Source organism: Meleagris gallopavo, chromosome 1 (assembly GCF_000146605.3).
Source record: "Meleagris gallopavo isolate NT-WF06-2002-E0010 breed Aviagen turkey brand Nicholas breeding stock chromosome 1, Turkey_5.1, whole genome shotgun sequence".
In the NCBI taxonomy this organism is placed as follows: domain Eukaryota; kingdom Metazoa; phylum Chordata; class Aves; order Galliformes; family Phasianidae; genus Meleagris; species Meleagris gallopavo.
Genome location: NC_015011.2, coordinates 111769214 through 111796014, shown reverse-complemented (window position 1 = coordinate 111796014; position 26801 = coordinate 111769214). Strand labels below are relative to the sequence as shown.

The following is a 26801-nucleotide window of genomic DNA, read 5'->3' as shown; positions in this document are numbered from 1 at the left end:
AAGTGTCAGAAGGGACTCTAGGCATGCTGGCCCCTCCAGAATCCACAGGGGATGTTCATTTCTACTAGACACTCTAATTGCTTGAGTTATTAACAAGAGGAGTATATAATTAATGGGAGCAGTTTGGGAGCTGCGTTTTTTGAGATGTGACTTCTGCTGGGTTCCCAAAGCCAGTTGTTTCACTCAGGCAAGGTCAAACTCTTCTTTACTCAGACACCAGTTTGCTACCACTTGCTTGCATTCGCCCAGACCCGAGCTGCGGTGCTGTGATGTGACTGCCCACCCCATCCCTTCTGGTTTGCTATTCTGTAGTCTGGAGAGAAACTGAAAACTTAGTTAACATTTCCTTCTGTACACCCAGTCTTTCCTCAAAGAGATGCTTTTGCCTGAGGGGAAGAAGCGAAGTGGTATGTCAGTTTGTGTATTTACATGCTGATCTTTAGAAGCATGTAATATTTATGTAAAAGAGAACAGCAAGGAATGGGAAGTGATGTTTGTGTCAGTAACTGTGACTGTCATCTGAGGAGAAAGCTCTGCTGCTTCTTCAGGCTTTATTGAACATTGCAGAGTGGAAATTTCTCTTTTTTAAATCACTTAAATGATGACCATTATCTGCTCGCAAATCCAACACCTACTGTTTCTTTATGTTGCTATGTTAAAAATAATACTCTCTACTTTTTCCAGACATGGTTTTATTGTATGTCAAAATACGGCCTTGCTAAATTTGTCTTGATATGGGCTTTAATTACCTTTTATACTCTCTGGAGAAGAATCAAACATAGTGAAATTTTACTGGGGAACTGAATTCTTCTAAACCATTCATCTTTTCTCCATCAAGCAATATTACTAAATGCAAGTTTATTAGATAGAGATCTGTTTGATATAAGGTGCTTGAGTTCATTTGTCTTTTTGTGTGCGTGGGTTTTTTTCCATTACTCAACTTCAGATTATGAATGTAGTGTTGTTTCTTTTGAGCCAGTAGCTGGTAGTGTTACACCACCAAAGTGCTCTCTTACTTGGGAACCATCCGTTCTTGTACCTGTATCCTCTCCTCCATGGCCTCCTCGGCTCCAAAATATCTCAGTCTGTTTTTATGGAACCTTGACACTGCCATGCTATTGTGCTGCATTTGAGAACTACTCTTTCTTTCCCACTTACTTTGCAGCCAGAATGACAATAGTCCTCTCTCTCAAAGTACTATCCCACTGCTAAGTTAATATGAGTTTTATTGTATTTCTTTCTGTAAGATATTTGGATAGTGGTTGATATTTCTTACTTTTATTGTCAGGCAATCCCTTTTCGCTGATTTTTCTCAGTGTGCCACTGGGATCTGCACTGCATCCTCCCCAGTTGTACTATAACAACTCTTTGGGACAGCGACACTGCCATAACATTGACGGTGCTGGCAGATGTCTGGGTCTGACCCGAGTGTTCCTTAATACCTGCTGATTTTTTTTTCCTCCTGTTTCTAGTTTGAATAATCCCCCATAACCTTGTCAATTTTCTATGCCAGCTGTCTTGTCCTATTTTCTTTAAGGTGAAATTGTTCCATCACAAAGGGCTATCTCTTCCCTTCCCAAATAATCACTGTGAGCCTTCTATGTTCACATTTCCCCTCTTTAAGCTGCTTTTGATTCATTAGTATAGACATTGATAATCTGTCTAGCTGATTCTGTCATTAATCCTCTCTTTTAATAGCCAACTGTATTTACTTCTCACATTTCAAGAATTACAGAAACTGCAGCCAACTATACATTCCAGGTGCACTGGATAGATAAAATCTCCTCCCAAGAGCTATGGCGCAATTCACTATCACTTATCATCAGTAAGCTAAATGCTTTATAATTCATTCTTGTTAATATGAACCTGGGGAAGGGGTACAGAGATAATTTGCAGCATGCACTGAAAGTTAAGATAAGGATTATGTAGGACCATGCAATGATTATATTTAAAGCTGTGGGACCCCCAATGGTAATATCACCCAGCTGTTTCTTCTTATTTACAGCAGCAAAACCCTGTCTTAAATGCTGATGCTGAATCCTGGCAGATGCAGCACTGCAGCACTGCAGTACAGGGGGCAAGGGAGCAAGGGAGCCCTCTGGAAGCTTCATCTCAGCCTGATGACCTGTGCTGCCTATGGCATGAGCACCCATGGGTGTTATAACTCCAACACCTGCTGTCACTGAATTGCAGGTCACCAAAGGGCTCTTACGGAAGTTGTACCCCCAATTAGTACTATTTCTAATGAGATAACCTGCAACTGCAGCTTCTTGGTGTTTCAATATCATAGCAGAGCAACATCTAGCAATTAATCCCCGATATGGCTGCTGCACTTAGATGCTAAAGGAAAAGAAGTTTCCTTAGAAAGAATTTCCTGAGTGATTTCTTTACCATGAACATTTAATTTTATAGTTCTGACATCACGTATCTGTGTCTCTCCTTCATAATGTTTCCTTACGTGATTAAGATTCAGGTTCACTAACAAATCACGCTGGTGAATAACTTGTAGCTGAGCACAGTAAGACTCAGGCCTAGAGCAGGTAGCAGTTCTTTTTTGTTGTTTAGTGTTGCTTTTCCCCTAAGATAGCAAACATTCAGCCAGAAATAAAGTAATGATAAATGGAATGCAGGTACCAATTAATGCCAGGTAGCTGAATCAGAGGAGTATTTCAAAATCAAAAGTTTGACGTTTACATCACTTTATGCCAGCAGCAATGCGAGTCTGTGGAATCAGGGCTGTCCGGTGTTTGCCACATGCTTACTTTGCTACCCACATATGTGCTCTAAATCTTGAGGCATGCATCTGACCATCTCAACATTCTGCTTGAATTTCCAAGTGTAGTTTTGCAAGAGTGTATTTTACTCTGCAAGGAATAAAAATCAACACTATTCTGCTTTTGTACTAGATGTTAACTTCATGGTATACAAAGCAGAATTGTTCATAAACAGACTTTGGATCCTGGCAATACACACTGGTGACCTTCTTTGGGTCAAATCAATCTTTGGGATTGTTTCTTCCATTGATATTGGGCAGTCAAAGGTGTTCCAGACTTTTGTCAAAATTGTGCAGTTAAACACTGGATTCCATCAGTCATCATACCTGAATCTAAAGAGTATTAGAAAAATGTGCCCGACATTTATAAAAGACTGTGAATGTTCCATATCTCACCTGGAAGTCTGTTTGCTAACAAGTCATTAGGAAACTTCTATTTTCATAGAGCAGTTTTTTTCGAAATGAAAATGTCTTCTGAGATTCTGCTTTTAGCAAACAGTGATCATGAGTGGAGGAAATTCTTATGTCCTCTTTTGAGAACAATGATTGCAGGTTTCCACTGATTTTCAAAGTACATTTTGCACTTCAGTACTAGGTAAAGTAACCAGAACTGACTAGGATGCAGCTGTCCTCTACACCTTGCAGTTATGATATCAGACTTATAGTAGACAGGCCTGCAGTTCCCTTGCAAACCTGTTATTAATGGGAAAAAAAAGTGCCTTTGTTTTTTGTATAAACTGGTACACTGAATTCCACATGACAAATACCAACACTGCTCATTTGGTAAGTGACAGGATTTTACTTTCTTGACTCTTCCTTTGGTATGTATGTGATTTCTTGTTGTCACTTAGATTGGTGCCAGTCTGATTTGGTAGCATTTGCTGCATACCCATATGGCGGGATGAGCAATGAGTTATCAGATGTATCTGTTCTGGAGAACTGGCTTCATCACTGACTTAACAGTAATAATAATAAAAAAAATATTACTACTAAACATGAGAAACTGGATACTTTGCAGTAAATGGGTTAAATCCTAGCCTAAGGGAAAAAATAATCAAAGATGCCTCATGCCAGTTTCTTTCCCTTTAATTTTCTAGCCACCAAGTGCTTTTTGAACAGACTTCCATGCAGTGACATTGTCATCCATATCACAACATTGTCATCATGCCACAGTCTCAAAATGTAAAGTATCCTACTTAGAAAATGTGACACAAACATTATCACAACTGCAATAAAGTAAACTGTGGAAGAGTATGTTTCATGTCAGTGGAAGCAGAAAAGTTAGTAGATGAATTGGATTCTCTTTTAGATGAATCTTCTCCGGATCAGCAAGTTTATTCAGAGTTACTTAAAAAGCAGTTAACATTTCATTAGCAGTTAACTGTGATCTGTCTCAGCACTAAGGCACTGCTCAGTCATTTATCTTAGAATGAGCAGTCACTGCAGGGAGATATAAAATTATTAAACACATAACAGAAAGCCAGGGATTTTCTTTCTTACTCCCATATTAAGACTTCCTCCAGGTACAATTTATTAATGTAGAGGTTTTTATTTTTTCTGCTGTTAGCTGAATGCAGGGTGGAGGGTGTTAGAATTTTCCATTTCTTCAGACAGTCTGGGGTTGTTATCAGAGCATAAAAAGTGCACCATCAGGTTTGGCTGCTGCCATGCTATTTTGTTCAAGAAGGAACATTGTTGGTTCAGCATTACGTCCTCTGCTAACCTGGCTTTGGTCCCAAAAAAACTGTCTTAAAATTAACACCTTTCCTTGTAGCTCATGGTAGAAGTGTATATGGCCCCATGCCTCAGTGGGCTCTTCACCTGATTATGATTATTTTCTATTCTAAAGAAAGCCTCTGTCTTTCAATTCTCCTGATTCAGACAAAATCTGCACTGACAAAGGTGATACCGTTCAGATCTTTTTATTCTGGAGGGGAAAGTTTGATACTCTCAAACCTTTTCATAACTAGAGACATTGGGTGTAAAAAGTCTTAAGAGTATCAGTGATACTACAGCTACCCAGACATGAGCAGAACAAGAAATCTTGAAATCTTCTGAGTTTTGCAGCAGCAAAACCCACTCCAAGCTGACGTGACAGTAGCAGGCATTCTTCTATGTAATCATTTGCCAAACAAAGCTTAGCTGGTCATCAATTACAACCCTGAATGTTGCTCTGCAGTCTATCAGGGCAGACTGTCTCCTCTGCTGGATGTGCCACAGAAAACCACGGGCTCTATGGCTGGGAGCAATGTCAAATGCTGTACAGTACATTAGTAGGAAATTTAAACATAGACCCCATTTCCAGAGTAACAAGTTCTGCTTTACACAATAACGTTGCTTAACAAGGTTTTCATCCTTGTTTTTAATTATTCTGAAAGATGAATCATTATAGACAGGCATAGAGAGACAAGGGAATGAAATATAAAGAAACAGGTGGTGCTTGCACTGGTTAGCCCACCACCATCTCTTCCAAGCCACTGAAAAGCAGAAAGGTAACTCATGTTTGTCACGTAAGCCTATGATTAGGAAGTTGGCATTAAGTGTCATATTGACTGTGAAAAAATATTGTATTTTGTGAATTTAATATTAAAATATATTAAAACGTATAAATAGGGTCAGTACAAGTACTTTTCAATCTCTAATCAAAATTAATAGAAACTAAGAGCTATTATATCCAATGACAATTGATATCTCCAACTTACCTGAGATTCTACTGAACGTGCAAACAGATTGAAAAGAGGTACTTATTTTTTCATCCCTTGTGCTACAATGTGGAGAAACAAAGGTAATTACTTCTCTTCTAATTTCTGCTAGCAGTTGCTCTAACATGAGTCCATAGAAAACATCACGAGTGCTTCTTCAAGAGCAGTAACACTGAGTCTATGTTCATTTTCTTCCATTTCCTTGTAAGAAGCTTATGATAATAGATGGTAATTTAGAAGGAATGCTAAGAAAATCATTTGGACTTTTCTCCCCTTCCCTTTTCATCTATACTCTAACTGCAACAACTGTGGCTAGACTGATTTCCAGCAGTTATTTTCTTTTATAGATTACATTTTTAAGATGTGGGATAATGTGAGCATCTTGCCTTTCATTTCTGAAATTCTTATTTAATGGGAAGTCCAAAAGCTTTGGATTTAAGTTTTTATGGATAAAAACCATCATTTTATAATCCTTTCTTGTACTTATTCTTCATGTCAATGGGCTGAAACTCCATGATTTTCAATTATGACTCAGTAATTCTATTAAAAAAAAAATTAGAGGGAGCAAGAAGATAATAAAACTTATCATTCTGGAAATCTTCCAGAGCTGCTGCTTAGAAAGTATTTTTTAAAAGATATGCAGAATTAGAATTTGCTCTTGCACTATAAAGAATACAATCATACCGCTGATAAAAGTGCAAAGCATGAAGTCACAAAGTAAAAAGGAATTTATTTTTAATAGAGAGTGTATATAGTCAGTGGAATCCATAAAAGTATGTGGAGAATATGTAAAACAGTGTAGAAGTTAGAAGCACACAGATATAATGGTCCCCATTCAAATCATACATCATTCATGTATGTTCATGATACCTGAAAAAATATTTTCAGTTCAAACTCTGGAAAAATAAGATGATGTAATTCATTTATTGAAAAAAGGTACAGATGCAGATGACATATCTTGCATAAATCCTGAGTGGCCTTGTATATACTGGAAAAGTCTGTAATCTGGTTTAGAAGTAACAGATGACGTTTCCCTCTTGAGGTAGACAATATGATTAAACTTCACCTTTGAAAATGCATTCCAGATGTAATCAAATAAACATTTTTCTATGGATTTTTTTAACGTTGGAATGTATGACCAAATTTGGAAATCTACTAGATGCAACAGCAGATGTGGGCAAGCTAATTGTGAAATAAAATTTCTGAAGTGAGCAACACTTAACTGTGGAGTGATTGATTTATATGCCACCTGCTAATTCATCTCATTTGGGTGTGCTGCAAACAGGCGTCATTTTAAATGGGAAAGTAAAACCATTTGAAAGCAAAACCAGGAAAACAAAGCTTTGACAAAGAAAAATTGTCACTGAAATTCTTCCTGAATACCATAATCAGTTGTGAGACCATTGCATATTCCTGAACTGTAGAATCTGATTTCTTACAGTTATAGGAACACTTCCTTCAATTACATATAGATAGATAGAGCATTCCTAAGAAATCTTGCTATATTTGTGTTCCCAGTAGCATATAACTGAATTGTAAGATTTTCTTATTCTTTTTTAGAAACATACCAGATATCATTATTGGCAGTGCCTTTCCTGTGCTGCATACTGTATTTGAAAGGGAAATTTTATTCTTGAGATTACCTGGCTTCTGATCAAAACAGAGCACACTGCACTTAAAATGGGAGATTAAAGAGTGCTATCACTGTTTTATATGTTTCCAACGTTTTCTCTAATAGCTCTCTAAAATGTGTGGCAAAAACAAAATCCTCAAGCATGCGGTGGTAAAATGGTTTTATTGGTACTCATTCACACCAACCTACATAGGTTATTCTCAGGCTCCCCATTCCTGAGCAGTGATGATCATTCTGTATTTGTGCCAAGAAAGCACTTACTCTGTGCTAAGCCATTGGTTTTTGTTTTTGTTTTTGATTTTGTTGAAGTACACTCCACTATCAAAACAAAGGCACAAATAAAATTTACATTCTGTTAGCGAAGCCAGCAAAAACAATTCCAGTGAAAAAAGAAGGTAGGCGTTATCCATCCAGTGATCTTATAAGGCATGACAGCATAGATCTAACAGTACGTTAGGAGCAAAGAAAGCCTGAACACCCATATAAAGTCACTGGTGGATGTTCATTTGACAAAGGCATCTACTTCATCCCCCCCTTCCCCATAAAATGAACAAAGAAGAAAAAAAAAAAAAATCACAGCTCAACTTTCTCTATTTTTTTTTCAGGATTAAAGGTGCTCCCTTGATAGGTGAGGATACCCCCGTGGTTGTAAGCTTCAGATTTTCACGTACAAAATTGCGCTGTCGAACTGTTGCTGATCTTATGTAACTGTTGGTAGAAACTACTTTTGCTGGGCTTGTAGGTGGTGCAGTCTGTGGAAGCAGTCCATTGATTTCATATGTCCACTGCATTGACTGTGTCTGAAAATAGAGAACATGCCAAAATATAACCAGTGATCAAATACCTTGAAATGTGTTGACAGTGATTTACCATGCTACAATGATTTCAAAAGATATTTATAACTATTTCATGTAAGGAACTGAAGTAACACAGAACTGTTGTTTTGGACATCCTGAAAATCATATTTAACCTTAGGAATGCAGAACCAGGCACAACAAAAGCAAATAATTTATTATCCTTTCTTATATAGTAAACCCCATAGCTCTGTATGTCGTTCAAAGGTAATTATTCCACCACGCAATATAAATGCCTCAAGTTTATAGTATACGATTTAATTGCAGCTCTGGTATTGATCATAAAGGTACTATCAAATGCTGGAATTCCTGCACTAAAGTAATGGAAAGAAAAAAGAGAGAAAGAAGGGTTTTAAGTACACGTAAGAGAGTTGCAGCTTCTTGTTAAAATCTCCGTTCTGAAGAATATTTATGTGAATTGAAAATGACACTCTGCATTTGCTTTTTGATTATAACTGGTCTGTGGAAATGAAGCATATGTTTCTATGTCATATCCCATAATGCTTGAGCACCAGATTCCTACCGAGTATGTGATTCTTATTCTTAATACACACCCCATCTATGCGTACTTAAGGAGTACTACCTTTATGCATCTGAACTCTACACTGCTGTCTATCTCCTACATTTCATTTGTTTTCTGAAGCAGAATTTTGTTTGCTAAAAAGCAATATGTAACCACTGCAGATGTTTCAGTCATTTTTCTTTCAAGATCTATCACTTCAATTCTAGAAGGCAGATCTTTATTTCAAGTCTAGCATTATCCTTCCTGTCATTATATCTGGGAAAAGGTATATTCTTCTGTGTGTCTTTTGTTTTGCATTCTCCTTTTTCTTAAAAAAAAAATCAAAATCAAACCAAACCAAAACAACAGAATGACTAAATCCCACTGATATCAAATGATGTGTCATTATGTTTAGCTTTGTACTATGCAAAGATTTGCATAGTGCTGCATGCCCACTGAAGGCACGCATTGCTGTCTACTTGCACTTTGCAACTTGCAATTCGAGGAGTACTGTTCGGGCCATTTTTGCTTCTAAGTAATTGAAGGGGACATTGAATAAAAAATATGGGATGATGAAGATCTAATAAAATATATTTATCCAAGTGAGGTATTTAGTACATTCGGCATATATTCATAGTATAAAAGAACAAACAGATTTCATGACTTTGAAGTCTCGAGGCAGCAAAGCCATGTTAAACAAGTGATTTTTCCAAATACTCGAAATATTGCCTTTCCATATGTGGCACAGCACTGCATTGTGCAGATGTAACGTTTTTTGTACTAGAGCAGTCTTTTTGGTGCTATGCTTTTGCATCACACTGCATTGAACTACAGTTGTGGCTTGTAGGATCACCTTTGTCCCCTGCTTGAGACACAAGGATTTTATACAACAGTTGCAATTTATGTAATATTTCTCCCATCTAAATGATCCTTAGAACAATCATTGGTAGATATAACCATGACACCTAAGATCAATGACACTTTCACCCAATGAAAAAAGAGTCAGAAAGGCTACATATACCCTCAATCAATTTGTGAATTTGTCCAAGAGTCAACCTTAAAGCTCAAGAGTTTTCCCCTCAAGCACCTGCCTAACAGCTCCACTTGTAACACAGCTAGCTTTGTGGCCCGTTTGCTCTTTCCAGTCTGAGAGCTCTGCTTCCATCCAAGCAGATTTGGTCTACAGAGAGCAGCAACAGTGTCCATACAAACCACCAATCACTCCTCACAAAAAATTTCACTTAGTATAAATGCCATCAACCATCTCCAGTGTATAGCTTAACTAGCTTAACTTGTCTAACTACTTACATATTCTGCCAGTTAATTATGGTCTAAGGTAAAAAAAAAAATAGGCCATGGGCAAGAGTAGTAAACTTTCTCCATGTCAAACTTTCTTTACAGTTATCCCATACTAATAACAACGTGTAGAAGAGAATTAAAAGGATGTCAAAGCGTCTCTCTGATTTGTTGCTGTTGTTTTGTTAACTATCAGTTTCATATTTGCCACTGAAAACATTTGATTTGGTCATATCTTTGATTTGGTTTATCTTTCTTATCTTTCAGATCCCCCTTCCTAGAGTTCTACTACTGTTCTAATGGTTATCCTTTTGTTGCTAAAGTACATGTAATGAATATTGTGTCAAGCAGTTTTGTACTCGTGCTGCAACTATTGAATGGGAAGAAGTTTAATGTCATTAAACTGTAAACCTCCTGACCCAGTCTTTGTTCTCTTCTATGCACTTATACAGTATTTACAGTATTTCACATATAGGCTGCATTTACAGCTCTTTAATGTCATCACCATACGAATATCCAATTCCATTGCCTTTTATTTGAGGGCTGGTTTTAACAAGTATTATATACTACTGTGTACTTATCATGAAGGAATAGGAACTTTTTTAATGTTTATTTTCAAAACGAACTTTTAAATAATCCTCTATTTTAAAATTGGTAGTACTTTACATTGTGTCTTCTGAATGAATTACCTTATTATTACAGGTTAGTAATATGTTAATAGATACTTTGCCATGCATGCATAGTTTTTTAAACTTCCATTACTTTTCTGCTGAAATAAAAATCTAATTTAAATTGAATATCATTCCTGTGTAAAACAGTCACATTAGATAATCTTTATTCTAAACCTTATTTAATACTGTGCAATGATCTACTAACTCCACTGCCTTGAAAGATAAATGCCAGCAAAAGCAGCTGTGATATGGACCAACATCAGTCCAAAGGTAATGCTGCCATTTAAGAAAAGTAAATGTCTCTCCAGAGTTAGCTAATTCTTTTACTCCAGTACAAGATGAAATAGTTTATCCTTACTTAGTATGTCAGATTAACAATTTAGTTTAAAGATAACCTAACCTCAGGGTCATATACACATTGTACATGATTTGGTGATCACTGCTCAGGGACTTGATTTAGCAGAAGGTTGTTAGAGTTGGGGTAGTATAATTAGGTTGTGTTTGGACTCAATGATCTTTAAGGTCTTTTGCAACCTGAGCAATTCTATGATTCTACAATTCAAGATCAGTTTTTACAGCAAATGAGTTAAACTGAGTGTGGACTTACTTGAAGTCCACACATACTGTAACTTTACTTTCTATAATGTTCTTAATTGTTTGAAGTAGGATTTAAGTGAAAGTGATGGGCTATATCACTCTTCAATTTCATTTATCATCGGTAATTGCAAAAACCCTTACTCTGTGAAAAAGCTGAAGTGCTTTGCATAGTCTGTGTTGGTTGTGGTTATGTGGCAGAAGAGACTGAACCTTCCATGATGAAAATTAATTGGGCTCAATGGGGAAAACGTTGTGGGCATTATCACATAATCCTTTCAGACAGGAGTCATCAAGATAGAAGAGTAAAAACAAAACAAAACAAACAAACAAACAAAAAATCAAAAAAAAGGACAACATCTATAACATCATATTCCATCTATTGTAAATCATTTGCTATCATCCAAGAAGTTAGGAACAGTCTTTGTGGAAGAAATAAGCTTTTATATACTAATTTACTGAAAGGAAAGCCTATTCTTGTAGTTTAGTCTATTCTGCTAATGGGGAAACAAATAGAAGATGGTTAATGTAACTGCCAACATAGGTTAGTGCTACAAGACCACACAGAATTCAATAATTTTCAGAAAATCTTAAATATCCACAAATATCTGTTTAACTAGAATATTTAATTTCCAAGAGCAAAATACTAGGTTTTCAAATTATCCTTAAATCATGTGTATTTTCTTTTAGGTTAAGGTCGTACAGTTTAACTGCAATGACTATTTTAACCAATACGAAAACTGGGACAAGAGCAAACCTCAAGGCCAGGTTGGATGGAGCCCTGGGGAGCCTAAGCTGGTGGGGGGCAGTCTTGCCCACAGCAGGGGTTGGGGCTAGGTGGGTTTTGAGGTCCCTTCCAGCCTAAATTGTTATATAATTGTATGATATGAAATAATTTATTCAGCAAATACTATTAGCGGTCACAAAAAAATTTATATAAAAGTGTATTTTTTAGGTATTTAGCCCATTCTTACAGTTGGCTCATAATTTATAGGATTAATTTGCAGAACAGTCCAAAATGCACCATAGGCTCTGAGTACTGGAAAGGGGAAAGGACTTAAAAAATAAAACTATGATTCTGAAGAATTCAAAGAAATGGCATCTGACTGTCCACTAACCATTAACATAACATTTCCTACAGAAAGTAGAAGGACTAGGGCAATAGAAATCACATCAACTTGACCAGGTACTTAAGTAGCAAAACAACACTGAAAAGTGAGAAGACAGAGAATTAACTTCTGTCTAAATCAAAAAAGTTATTAGTGCTATAATAGTACATGACATGGTTCCTGCAAAGACAAAGAAACATCTGAATATCTAAAGAGAACTAAGAAAAATCTTTCTTATTTTACTTAGATATAAAGAGCTTTAACCACCCTGATATCTGCTGGAGGGACAACACAGCATGGCATAAACAAGTACCTAAGGAGCAAACAGCATCAAGAAAGTGTGTGCCCATTGCCGAACGTGGCAGCAGACCTGGTGACACAGGACATGGAAGAAGCTGAGGTACTTCACGCCTTCTTCATCTGCACCTTTGCTGGCAAGACCAACCTTCAGGAATCCAATGTCCCTAAAACCAGCAGAAATATCTGGAGCAACAAAGGTTTATCCTTGGTGGAAGAAGATCTGATCAGGGATACTTAAAAAAAATGGACAGAAATAAATCTACTGAGCATGATGGGATGCAACCACAGGTGCTGAGGGAGCTGGCTGATGTCACTATGGGCCCAGACTTGAGGTGCTGGGGGAAAGCAAATATATCTTCAAAAAGGAGGACCAGGGTAATACAGGACAGTCAGCACTAAATATACCCCTGGGAAAGCGATGGAACATCTGGTCCCAGGAACCATTTCCAGTCATATGAAAGACAAGAAAGTGATTGGGAATAGTTAGCATGCATTCAGCAAGTGGAAGACTTTCAACACTGTCTCCCTTAAGATCATCACAGATAAGCTCATTAAGTACGGAATATAGAATCTAATGGATTAAAAATTAGTTGAATGGGTGGGCCCAGAGGACAATGATTAGTGGCATGAATTCAAGTTGGAGGCCTTTAATAGCAGTATAATCCAGGAGTCCAGTTCATCATTTTTATTAATGTTCATTAATATTTTCATGGTTTAAGACATGGAGGAAAGAGATACAAAACAAACAAATGAACAAACAAACAAAAAAGACCAGAGTGCAATGGCACTTTCCATCTAATGCAAGCAGAGGGAGAAAAAAAAAGATTTTTTTTTTTGTTTGTTTGTTTTAATTGCTGAACATGACATTGTACAGCCTGGGCCCAGCTTTCTATTCACCCCTAGGAACATGTTCAATGGGAGGAAGAAGCCTTGATGTTGTGTAAGCACTTCAGCAACAGCCCAAACACTCCTATGTTATCAAGACTGTTACAGTCACAAATCCAACACTGAACCACCATACAGGCTGCAATGAACAAAGCTAACTCCAATACAGAGTCTCTGCCTGAGCATTTTGTTCAGGTTAGACATTTAGACATAGCATTTTGTCCAGAAGACCATTCAAACCTCAGCCACTCTATGATTCAGTGACTGCAGTTTATAATACTGTTTATAATGCACTTTCTAATAAGTCTTATTTGCCCTCATCTTTTCATTTCTTTTTTGTCATTGTATGACTGTCCTAATGATTTTGGATGTTAAAATTAACTGCAACACAAATAAAATATTTACTTATGTAGTCATTCATTTATATACTTACCTTTTTTTGTAAGTCGTTCCTCCCACAGAGTGTGGGATACATTAAAACCAGAGTACCGAGCCATACTGAGAAATGATCACCACAATTTATTTCAAAATATCAAAGAGAAAGAGAGTGATCAAACTCAGATTGCTTGTGAACACTTGTTCTTCTTTAACAGATATCACACATGGAAGTCTATACTTAAACAGTCTTGCTCTCCCATTTCTATTTAGGATGATGGCTCAACAGTAATTTTCCTAACAAAGAGATATATTTCCAGATAGAATTAAAGGTGACTTAATTAACACCTGCAGTTCAAGTATTTGGTGTTTCATAGTTTTGTTTAGATGTAATGTAATCAATACAAAATATTCCTTCATTACTGGCTATGTTTTCAACACCCTCATACATCAATGGTTTCTACACTGGTTTCACATTTTGACATTATGATAATTACAGTCTCAATAAGCAAGGTAACCAATTTTTATGCCTGTTAATCAAAGCTTTTGTGCATTACTTCAGCACTCAAAATCCAGTGACATTAGTGATGAGACGTGCTACACTCACTGCCTGTAATGAACCTTCTGGATATCTGTTTGTAATCTCAGCACTGAGTTCAATATTAACCCGGCAACACAGGTGATTCCTTCTTTAATGCAAAGCTATTTCAATTACGTTACCAACTTTGTTACATGTTTCCTTGCTCACTCAGTTTAACATACACAATTCAGAATAATGTGGAATTGGGGTAATCAATGAAGGTACCAGGAACAACATGCCTTGTTTTTTCACCAGGCTACTGCATATGTAAACATGTCATTTTCTGTTGCTATTTGCAGGCTGGGATACACAAGCTTAGAGAAGCCACAGGCGGGCACTGTGGATTGCACACTGCATCATTTATTTTGAGAGCAGCATGACAAATGGTTTTGATACGCTATCTTCGATAGGCTAGGTCGATGATTATTCAGTAATAAAGGTGCACAAGCCTGACTTCTGGAGGACTTGATAATGTTACCTACAATCTGGTTTATTCTGACATCTATTTTATCTTCTAAGACTTATTTTGTTTGCCTTCTGCTTTAGAACACCTCTGAAATCTCATCCATGAATTACAACGCAATTGCTTGGGTCCCTAGCTGGATTCAGCACACTGCAAACAAATTAACTGTAAGCCAACCCGAGTACAGCCTTTTCCTTTGCCAGCCTCCTCTTTGCTGTCTGCTGGCAGTGGTTCCTGCTGCAGGAAGCCTGCACAGTGTTCCCTGCTCTCACTGCCTCTTGCTGCCCCTCGGCCGTGCTGCTTTTTGAGTCAGCTTTACCAGCACATCGGAACCCAGCCTGGAGACCTTAGTCTGACTCGGGAAGTTCTTTTCTTCACAGCAACTTACAGCTTAGCTAAAAAGTCTAACTTTTCACTAACTTATAATTAGTGGAAATGCATTTTTCTTCCATTAGAACTGCATTATAAATGCTAAAGTTTGATTATGGAATAATACATTTAATGCACTGTGTCACTGTTCCTTACTTGTAGCCCAGTAAGATTATGATATACTCTTTTACAGCTATCATAATAAACATGACTATTTTCTTTATTGGCTTTTTGTTATATTTCTCTAATTTCATTCTTTGATCTTCAGGAATTTTAAAAATCATATTCCAGGCCCTTTTACAAAATTTAGGTTGTTAACAATTATGCAAACAATTGTCTAACTTTAATTGCTTTGATATGTAGTTGACAAAGAATTTCAGAATTAATGGTGGCTAAAAACATTGAATTGCTCCAGCAAAGTAATTAATGTTTTCTGCCATTAATAAAACCTACTGCATGTGTTCACAAAGACCGAGGTCTTAAAGAGTCTCCTGAATACCCCATGAAGTGCCTCATTTGTGTATAGAAAATAAAAGTGAGGATAAATTATTTCAATTATAGATATACATTCAGTTAATAAAATGTACACACAGAATTCTGGTAAAAACACATTGTAATCTCCTAACACTAATCATCACCTCAGCTCTCGGTTCTCAGCAGGGCAACTAAAACAAAACATTAAATCCAAACATTGTACATGCAAATGTTTCCAGCAAATGAAGAAAAGATGACTGCAGGATCTTTCTCCATTAATCCAACCTCCTGTTTTTTTTTCTTTACAACACAATTGTAATGACCAATATAAAACAGATAAAGAACTTACACTGTCATCTGTGCTGTTTTACAGCCTAATTATCACTGCTCACTGAAGCACACAAAAATAGCAGTTCTGCTACTCATTATTCATAGAATTTAATAATAAAAATATGTTAGTATTAGGACTGTGACTTCATCCCCAGAAATTCAAAGGGTATTTTAGAGAGAGCGCTGTAGTCCTTTACTACAGCAACATCAGAAGAGAGGCAATACTGTAAAAGAAATGAAACTTCTTCACTGCTTTGAAAAATGGCCCAAATGCTCAGCCAGTAGAGTAGCTAGAGAGAATACCTGCAAGAGAAATCCCTCAGCGCGAGGTCCAACATTAACTGTAGTTCACTGCCTTCGTTATTATATAAGAGTGATTTAATAATCTTTTTGCTATCTACCTAAATCTGTCTCCCTCGGGGTCAGAAATGAAAATTATTTCAACTAACAGAAAACATGGAAATGAATATCTGGCATTCTTAACACGACATCAAATCTTCTTTCAGGCAGATATTACAAGAGTGGAGCAACAGAATCACAGCAACAGATGCTTTGGCTTTTATTAGAACTACATGAGCAAAAGGTTTTGTGGAGAGGAAAGGGGGAAGCTCACTGTACACAGAAGCATCACCAAAACAAGCAAAGAGAATATAAACCTTGTCAAAACGTGAAACTATTTAATTAAAGTAAAACCTTTAGAAATACTCTGATATAATGAGATGTGTGACACTGAACTGAAAATACTTGCTATTTCAGGTATTAAGAGTCATTTATATACCTTTGAACATACTGGAGTAGACTGGACAAGGTGTGACCCATGGAGTAATATATATAAGCAAATTCCTACACCCATGCATTGTTCCACAGCTGGAGACGTAAAAAGCCATCTACCTAGATCATAACTGAGGTGTGAGTAGACATAAATTAAAAATCCAATTACTCAAAGCCCACCTGTATTTATAAATTCCTAAAAGGAAGTTAGTGACCTCTTACAAAGCTACTGATAATCTTTGACCTTGATGCTTTTTCCATTCCAGATAAATTTGTCACGTTTACATTCTGTTACTGACTGAAGCTAAGCCAAAGACAAACAAGGATAGTACATTTAAATGTGTTGTATTCCAGATCTACAGTAGAAATTTCCAAGCTCTACAGATGTGTCATTTGGTATTATCTAAGTAAAAAAGAACAGAGAATGCACTTGGTGAGTTATTTTCAGTTTTGAATGCAAGAGAGGTAAACATCACTGCTTTTTATGACAAAAGAATGAATTAATCAAATGTCTCATCAGGTAAAAGAAAACAAGTATGAGGGATTTGTTTTCCTAGTATTTGAATTTCTTATTCTTGTTGTACAAGTTGTCACTCAGATAAAACATTGTAGACATTTGATATGCACCCTTTTATCAACTTTGTTTTTACAGTCTTATTTTTTAAATCAATATTGCAGTTTCACTTCCAATACACTAGCATTAAAACATTGCCAGCACGTAGCATGTACATTTAAAGTGCAGGCCATCATTCGTAGCGTTTTGTGTGTTTGCTGCTACGATACACCTCGAACAAACTGCTTCCTTTTAAAGAAAGACTTAAAAATTCATTCCTGCAGTAATAAGAGCATTGCTGCTACTGACTGAATAATTGTTGCGTGATGTTTCCTGACCTTCAGAAGCAGCTTGGCCAAAAAATTGTTTTGTTCATTTTGAAGCTTGTTTTCAAAAAGAGATTCATGGCTTCTTGTTCTGAAATTCTGCTGTCTGGAGTTTAATATCTATCTTCTATTGCCTTTGATTGTATATGCAGTAATACTAGTAACATCATTAACTTAGGTTGCAAATACTTGATTACTCACGTATCTTCACTAATTCTTAAAATGATTACATTATTATTTCTCTGTTAAAAGACATTTTATCTTGTTGCATTTGTAGTTATGGCACAGGTATCCAGATAAATATCTGTCTCCGGATAACAAAAAGATTAAAATCAAAATATACTAAGTTTTTCCAGCTTGTCAGGAGTTAATTTTGACTATTGTTTTCATTCTTATCCACAGTGAAAAGCAGCAAGATAAAAAGGAAAAAGTCTTTTACAGTGAGGGTGGTGAGACACTGGCACAGGTTGCCCAGAGATGTAGTGGATGCCCTTTTTCTGGAGACTTTCAGAGTGAGGCTGAACCAAACTCTGAGCAACCTGATGTAGCTGTACGTGTCCCTGTTTATAGCAGGGGAGCTGGACTAAGTGATCTTTAAAGGTCCCTTCCAACTCTAAGGATTCTATGATTCTAATCATAGTGTGCATCTAAGTGTTTTAGTACTGCTTCTTTGTATAAGACTTTTTTCCCTCCTTTCCAGATAGTGCATTTATGTAATGTATTTAGAAAAATTTACCTGAATTACAAGTATTGCTTTATGCTTCTTGCCATACATTCTTGGCTTGAATCCCACTGTTATATGAGTTCCAACAGTGCCCACTGGAAGAAGTTCTCCAGCTTGTGGCAGTACAACAAAGTCAGGATCACTGCCTGCCAGGAAGTATGCTGTGAATGGCTCAGGGTACCTACAGAAAAACAAAGGAGGTCATTGTGCCTTTTGCAGTATCTTAATACAATTGGTCTACAATTAAAGTACTACAGATCTCATTAAATTGCTAGCTTCATGACAGTACCATGCACTAAAAGATGATGTCTTGTTCCTGGTAAAGACAGTGGCTGAAGACTGCAAAACAATCTTTGGCCAACACCAATGTCAACCCTATTACTGTTCCTTTGAACAGGCATTTTCCTTATGAAAAAAATATATTCTCCTTTTAGTTCTTACATGTGTTGCTGAAGATAGTTCTATTCAAGACAGAAAGAGGACAAAAGAAATTAGAAATACTATGGTGTGGTCAAAAAATAATTCACAACCTACCACAGTGCAGCGGGGCAAGTACCATGATTCTAACAACATCTCAAAAAATATATATATACATAAAAAAATAAAATCTGTTCAAATCTGTTTATTCATGGATTGTTGCACCAGAAGTAACACTCTTTTTCAAATAAAACATTCACAACCAGATGAAATTTAATATTTTATGAAAACTCAAATTTCTATTGAATTGTCCCATATTTCTAGGGCAAGTGGTATTCACTACATGGCACATCAGGTCGTGTTATATAAAAATAGCTTTCCTTCTGCATGTGTTCTCACAAAAGGTTTTCTTAAATTCAAAAATGCTCTCATGAAAGAAAGGTCACACTAAGTTTGTAGAAGCAAACAATGCAGCTGCATAGAACAATGCAGAGAATAGAAACCAGAAAGCTTCTGCCCCATTAGAACACTGACTGACATTTAACAGTGCTACTGGGCTTCAAAACCTGACTTTCCCTTTTGGAGACATCAGGCTGCTCAAAGCTACTGCATTTCTGAAAGCACAGTGCAAGTCTTCTGACGTCGAACTTACACTGTCAATCTATTTTTGTGTCATGCAGTTCAGTTGATAGCATCAGGCTATGAACAATAAGTTTTCATCTGTCTATATGCCATCTAAGCCTTGAGTCTTTGCAACTGTATTTCTCATAAGGTGTATTCAGGTGTGAATGTTTAGAGCATGCCTACAACTCACAAAGGGCAGCTCAGGGTGAAAAAGAAATGATGCCTATTAAACTGAGCGGCAGAGTAAAGCACCCATTAAACATGCCTGAGATGACTATTCAAATTCTGGTTGTGGAAACAGCAACCTGAACACAGCCCTTCATTTCCAACAAAAACTGCTCTGCGTCTGGGTTTAGGAACATTTTATCTCCTACATTCAACCTGTTTTCTGGTAAGCAATTAAAGATTACATCCCCCACTAAGCACAATTTATAGGAAACTGTACCAAACCAGTCTATAACTGAACCTTTGTCAAAGTCAAAGAAAAAATCTTACTGCATCAAATTCGTCAGATTTAAATTTTCAGAAAGAAAAATGGAGAAAAACTAATACAAAAAGCTTTAAAAGACCTGCACGTTTCTTCACAACATTGACAGAAGATACAAGATGCAGTTGTATTTTTTTTGTATAGTAAGAAATGTCATGTAAACATATACACACACATACATACAGACATGAACACGTACATGCGTGTTTTACACACGTAAAATCTCATTCCTTTTCCCTCCTCTCCCCAAAACACAGCAGTTTAAAACATAAGTTTCAAGCCACATAGTAGACGTAAAATGCTCCTCAGAGTGGGAGCTATGTCCAATAAGGAAAATAGAAAATCTGGCAAGTACATAGATAAAGTACAATAGGCCAAAAAGAATTCTGTTAAGATATGGCTAACTGTTCAAGAACTAAAAATGAAAAATTTCTTCATGCACAATCAGAAACAGGAACCTTTCACAGTGCCTATAGTTCTAATAAATCATGAATTCTGAGGTTAAAAATATATGTAAAGATGGTTTCTCAGAAAAAAATAAGGAGTGTTTTTGCTGGTGTTCACATAAGGGAGACAATGTGGTATCCTGGCTAGCTTGCCAGTGTAAGTCAATTGCTTGTCGTTGTCATTTTCTATACTGCAGAGAAAGCTAGAGATAAAGTTACCAGAAAGGAACCTGAATTTCAGACATAACTATTTCCAGTGTCAGTATATTTAGTGTATAATTAAAAATTAACAATTATGTGCCTTAAAGTGATTAAAAATTAATTCCTCCTTTTCTCTTTGGTTATTGCTTCAGGTAAAACTACTCTGGAGTTAATATTTGGCCTCTCATTTCTCAGTCATGAAGGACAGTGATGAGGCTTTCTATATTTTTTTCAAGAAGGCTTTTGTTTATCTGAAGGGTGGGAGATACTAACAAATGTGATAAAGCTTAATGATGTGCAGAGTTTTGAAAACACATACAAATCAAGCACTAATGAATTAGTAAATACAAAGGCAGAGGTCATATAAACCAGAGAAAGCAAATGTGTCCTACCACTTTTGTGTTCTATAACTACTGCCATTAACAGCTTGATATTGCCAAGAGACAGCATGAACTCTGCCCTTATTCAAATAATGAACAAGGGTGAGTATTATTTTAAATTCAAATAATAATTGGACAATGAAATCATAGCAACAGGAAGCATGGAAATTGAAGTAGTATTTAATAGACCTGTTTTTAATGACTCCATTAATCTTTACCTCACATTATTCTTAAATAGCAGTTTATGCTCTTCAGTGTTCTCAATTTAGGTAATTTATAAACTTGCAAGCTAGTAAAGGATAGCACCTTAAGTCATCGATTAAAGAAAACCACAAAGTTTATGAACCTATAGAGATCTCGCCTTAGAATGTGCAAAATACACTCAGATACAGCAAAATGGAAAATATAGGTTTTCATTAAGAATCACAGAAACACCAAGGTTGGAAAAGACCCACAGGATCACCCAGTCCAACCATCCACCTATCACCAATAGCTCTCATTAAACCATGTCCCTCAACACAACAACAAAATCCAAACGTTCCTTGAACACCTCCAGGGTTGGTGACTCCACCACCTCCCTGGGCAGCCCATTCCAGTGCCTGAACACTCATTCAAAAAAGTAGTATTTCCTAACATCCAGACTCAAAATAACTTTCACATTAATTCCTCTCTTTCTGAAACTAAAGAAGCAGTAGATTTTCCTGTAGAAATTGTTATTGTTTGCATACTGCATACTACACTTAAAAATAACCCGTTATACTACTGATCAAACTGTTTTTTCAATAAAATAATAAAATAACATTTTAATCTGTACAGTGCATAACTGCTTAATGAAGGATACAGTCTGAAAATGTTGCAAAGAGCTACTAAAAATCCTTAATCAAAAATAAACTGTCATTTGTAGATAACATATGTTGGATGTCAGAAGAAATTTCATAAGGAAATCACTTATTAACTATACACAGCTGTCAAAATCTATTAAATTATTATTGACAGTTAGCATGCTTTAGATGACTCCTCTTCAACAACAACAAAAAAAAATAGCAGTGCAAACAAATTACAAGATTGTCATAGAATGGCTCAGGTTGGAGGATCATTGAGCTCCAATCCCCTGCCATGGGCAAGGTTGCCAACCACTACTTCAGGCTGACAAAATTAGTTATGTTACCAATAGCAACTCTGCTATAATTGACCATTCTACATCCTGACCTCTGTACATCAGAAAAGGTTTAACTCCAATTATTAGTATATAGCTTGGGAAAGACAATTTCAGAATCAAAGGACTTTCAAAATTTAAATAAATAGTGTGTGACAAATAACTGTTAGGGAATGTTTTACCAAGTATAACATCACTTTTGCTGTGCACATGTAGTAAGATCAAAGCAGGAGCTCAGATTTTCATCTTCACAGAATGTTAAGATTTCCATCTCATTCTTGTTCTACCCAGGGGAACTACATATGCAGATAGGTGAACTGTCTTTTCCTGCTAGAAGAGTCCAGGTCACATGGGTAGATATGCTCCTGGCTAAATGTTTTAAAAGAAAGATATTGTACTGTTAAGAAAGATTATTATATATATGTAAAATACTCTGCTGTATGTGTATCATTTTTAATATTTTCTACCAGGCTACACTGAGATTTCAAAATGGAGCTCAGTCAACATTTGTATTTTGCAGCTGCCATTTTGTGGGAGATACAACGATAAAAGATTCTAAAAAGATCTTTAAGTTAATGGTTGAATTTTACAGACTTGGTAACAAAGAGACTGTTGCAGGAATCCAAGCCTCTAGCATGCAGAGCAACATATTGAGGGAGAAGGAGTGTTCTGAAAACATAATGAATGCACTTTTTTGCAGTATGCATAATTATGGCTCATGGAAATTCTAATGGAATAAATCACTGATTACAATAAAATAAAAATAATTATCTAAGTTGCAACTGAAAATTTTCGTGCTTTTCTTCACAGTTAGAAAATGTTGGAAATTGGGTAGCTTACTATTTTTCCATCATATTAAGTTTGTGTGATGAAGGAATATTTTCTCAGAACATTATTTTGTTCACTAGGAAACATGCACAGATGAAATCAGGAAAATATCCAGAGCAGTGTTCAAGACATGAAATGTAATCAAATATAACTAAGCCTGCATCTGTAGTCAATTTAAAGCCTAAATTCCTTTTCTCATCTCTCCAGTCCACCTGCTTTTTGTTCTCTCTTTATTCTAGCTCTAGTTCTATAACCTGGTGAAACTGAGTTTTGTAGATAACAACTCTGTGGAGACTATAATGTGATATATCGCTATTTTTTATTTTGTCAAATGTGGTACGATTAAGAATGTTTATCTGAAGCAATAGTTTTAGTCCATCTCAAAATTTCCCATAATGTAATAAGTATCTTGTTTGTGATAAACACCGGATTGGAAAGAGGTTGGGATCAATGGATGGCTAAAATTTGTTTTATGGGAAACATAACTAACATAATTAAATAAATTGATGAAAGAAGGCTCGGTGTGTAAGGAAAAAAGCATACAGGATGGAGAAGAGAATTATTAAATATCTTGACAAAAATAGAAAACTCACATTGTTTAAAAAAAAACAAAAAAACAACCCAGTGAACACATTGTGCATATGCATCGATCTAGTAAAAACCTCTGTACTGGAATACTAGTAAATACTCTGTAGAAAGTGTTCTGTATTAATAAAATAGTTCTGATCCCAATACATAATTCATTGAAATGTATTAACTATTTATTTTTAGTAGACCAAATAAAGAAAGGACTAGTTTTCTTAAGCAAAGTATCAATATCAGAATTTTTATCATTTGTTTCAATTACAGAGATCAGTAAAGAAATAAATGGCCAATAATTTGAGTGGGATATCAAACAACTTAATTTCTATCCAGGACAAATACCTTTTCTATTCTTTTTGATTTATACTGTTATTCTGTAAATACTGGCATTCAATAATACATTTGTTACCAAAACAAAAGTTCATGATAAAAAAACATCAGAGCTTTGTACCCAAGCCAATTACTTTGATGGAAATGCTGCCAATGATTTCAGTTGGTAATGAATTCAACCTACGTTTACGACAAATACCAAAAAGTGGTCATATATGAAAGTTATAAAATGGACAATGTTTTCTTATTTAAGAAGTGAAATCTGCCTTTTTGAGTTGAACCAGTCTTAATGCCATTACAAGAAACTATTCTACATGTCTCTTTTGAATTCAAAAAGCTGAAAGTAAAGTATTGGACTACTCATATATGACAACTGTTCTATATGCAGACAGATTTAAAAAGTATTTTTAAGGCTTTTCATATGAACAAAACTGTGTGGCTGCATTCTCATTGTCTTCCATTACTCAAGCTGATATTGGACTCTGCTTCACTGGAAGCAGGCAAGCACTATTTTACATGTATGAAAAGAGAGAGTGTATTATGTATTTGCAGAGACTCTCACAGCATTCATCACTGTATTTCGTTGTGAGCCACCCAGAAATTACCTCTCATTTGTAACTGTCATAATTCCTGAAGCAATTACATCAAATGTGCTTATGCTTAAACTGGAAAATCATTAATTTACTCTGGAATACTTCACACAAATTGAGGATTTTTGCTGGGGAGGAGTGAAATTAAAAGGAGAAATGTGCTTTTCAATTGCAGTAGCTGTACAGAAGAAGAAAGGTTGACTTCACAGTTCTGCAGTGGTTACCAATGGTACTCTGTGGAGCCTTCAACTTGTTATATACAAAATCTAAACCTGTCCTTATAGATATTAAGCTTTATTTTGTCTGAGGTTTCCAAATATTCTTTGTTGCATCACTACACAATCTGCCAGCCCTAAAAGATGTCCCGCAAGTAGCAGGAGGGAAGAAAGACACAAGTGCATATTCCTTTTCTAGGAGGTTACTCAGAAATCTGTCTCAATTTCTCACTCCCCTAATTTACTCCTGAAAAAAAAATGCCATGAGGCACTACCTATCAAAAGAAATAAAGACAGAACATACATTGTTTTGGGGCAAGACTGGACAGGACAAACACATTTTTAACACTAGAATGAATTCTTTATGGAACTGGGCTACTTACTCTTTCATTATGAAAAATATTCAAAGGAGTGATTTTTTCTTTTCCCCCTGGAAGGTCTGTAGAAGGGCACTTTATATCCTGACTGAAATTTTTGATCTGCATTTTTAATATTTCACGATCTTATTGTTAATCTGAGTCATTTGAGTTATTCAAGCATCAAATTACTCTGCAACATACAGGTTTCTTGTGTAATTACTTTTAAAATGCAGATCCGGTATGCCACATTTTGGTTGGCTTACTGTTCTATTTCTATAATAAAACCTCCACCAAAAACATCATTAGCAACTCAAAAATAAAGCAGTATAAATCTCACAAAGCAGTTGTTGGCACTCTTTACAGCATGGAATATTTTCACTACATGCAAGCTTTATATTCTGTGTTTGAAACATATTGGGGGTAATACTTGTCGTGTACAATAAAACTGGAATTTGTTTAAGGGAAGAAGAGAATTTGTGTTCCATTATAGCTCTTTCTTTATATAACTATAACAACTCAGGATTTTTTGGAGAACATTAGGTCTCTTCACTACTATCAAACCCCTACCAGGAGATTACAGTATTGCCAGAGTAATTGCTTCATTTTTGTTCCAGAAACAGCCCATTCTGTTTAAACTGTTACCTTGAACACTGTGATAGCAGCATTTTTCAGAGTCCCTAGCAATTATCAAAACTGACAGACATCTAAAAGCTGGAACAACAATCCATCTCAGATCCACAGCTTTTAGAAATACGCTCTTTAAAAAGTCAGTTAGGACCAAAGACACTTATTGCTGGGGATGTTTCAAAAGCATGTTATCTGCAATGAAAGCAGTATATCTGGTACACATTCTAGATGTACAGTAATATAAAAGAAAAAAGAAAAATGTAAAGAACAAAAAGAAACTTTAGAAATTCCATAATCTAATTCTTTTCACTATTTTAAAATTTATCTATCAATAGCACACATTTCCTGGCTTCCTGCTCCATACAAATGATACTATGGGTTTTCTACAGTATTAGAAAAATATTGAGAAAATACTGGAAAGATAATTAAAAGTATTTTAAAATGGCATTAAGAGAGATTTTTGGAGGATTTTAAAGCGTATGCATAGATCAGTAATGAAATAACAAAGAATCTGACAGAAATATTTAATTTAATGAAAAAGTAGAGTACAGATGAATACACATATCTTTACACAATAAAAGAGGAACACTTTCAAAAGAATTACACATTTAAAAAAATAAAGTACAATGCAAAGGATTGTTTCTAACTTGTGTGAAATATAAGGTACTTAGAAAAAAAATTAAAACAAACAGTAAGCCATTAATATAATCACACACTCTCCTTAGCACAGTATTACATTAAATAGCTTTTTCAGGCAAATTTTTATTCAAAACATAAGCATCTGGATTATTCTATAAATTTTCTCCTGAAAAGCTGTGGACAAACATTTAGAATGTTTTTGTTTCCTTCAGAATAGCTTCAAGATCCCTACTATACTACAAATAGTATAGATAGATATACTATTTGTATATCTATTCTGTATCTATTACTATCCATATTTTGATAGTAATAACATATTTCTGAAGTAACTGCAGTTCAGTTACATTTCTGTTGCTCAGTCTATTCTATCCAATGTTTTTGAGAGTGAGTTTAACCTATGGAAAACTGCATAAATATAAATCATATTTATTTTTACCTTGTTTGGCTTGTAAGCTTAAAGTCAACAACAGATTCCTTATTTAGGCCAATTGCTTCAATGTTGATGACATCATCCACTTCTGGCTCTGTAGCAATAAACAGCAATGGAAACTTCCAGATACCTCTTGTAGTGCACTGTACTACTAAAGTTCCTTCATTCCTTAAAATTTCAGATAAGAATATTTATTAATTGAAGAG

The 26801-nt window shown here is 35.7% G+C and overlaps 1 protein-coding gene across 1 annotated transcript in view; it reads right to left on the bottom strand.

The window, feature by feature from the left end:
• Positions 1-6235: 6235 nt before the first annotated feature.
• CFAP47 (cilia and flagella associated protein 47) overlaps positions 6236-26801 on the bottom strand; it is a 252655-nt gene continuing 232089 nt past the window's right edge. Inside the window, 3 exon segments of the mRNA XM_031556783.1 lie at positions 6236-7908; positions 18297-18465; positions 26602-26763. Coding sequence (XP_031412643.1) covers positions 7699-7908; positions 18297-18465; positions 26602-26763 — 541 coding nt within the window. The 3' untranslated portion in view covers positions 6236-7698.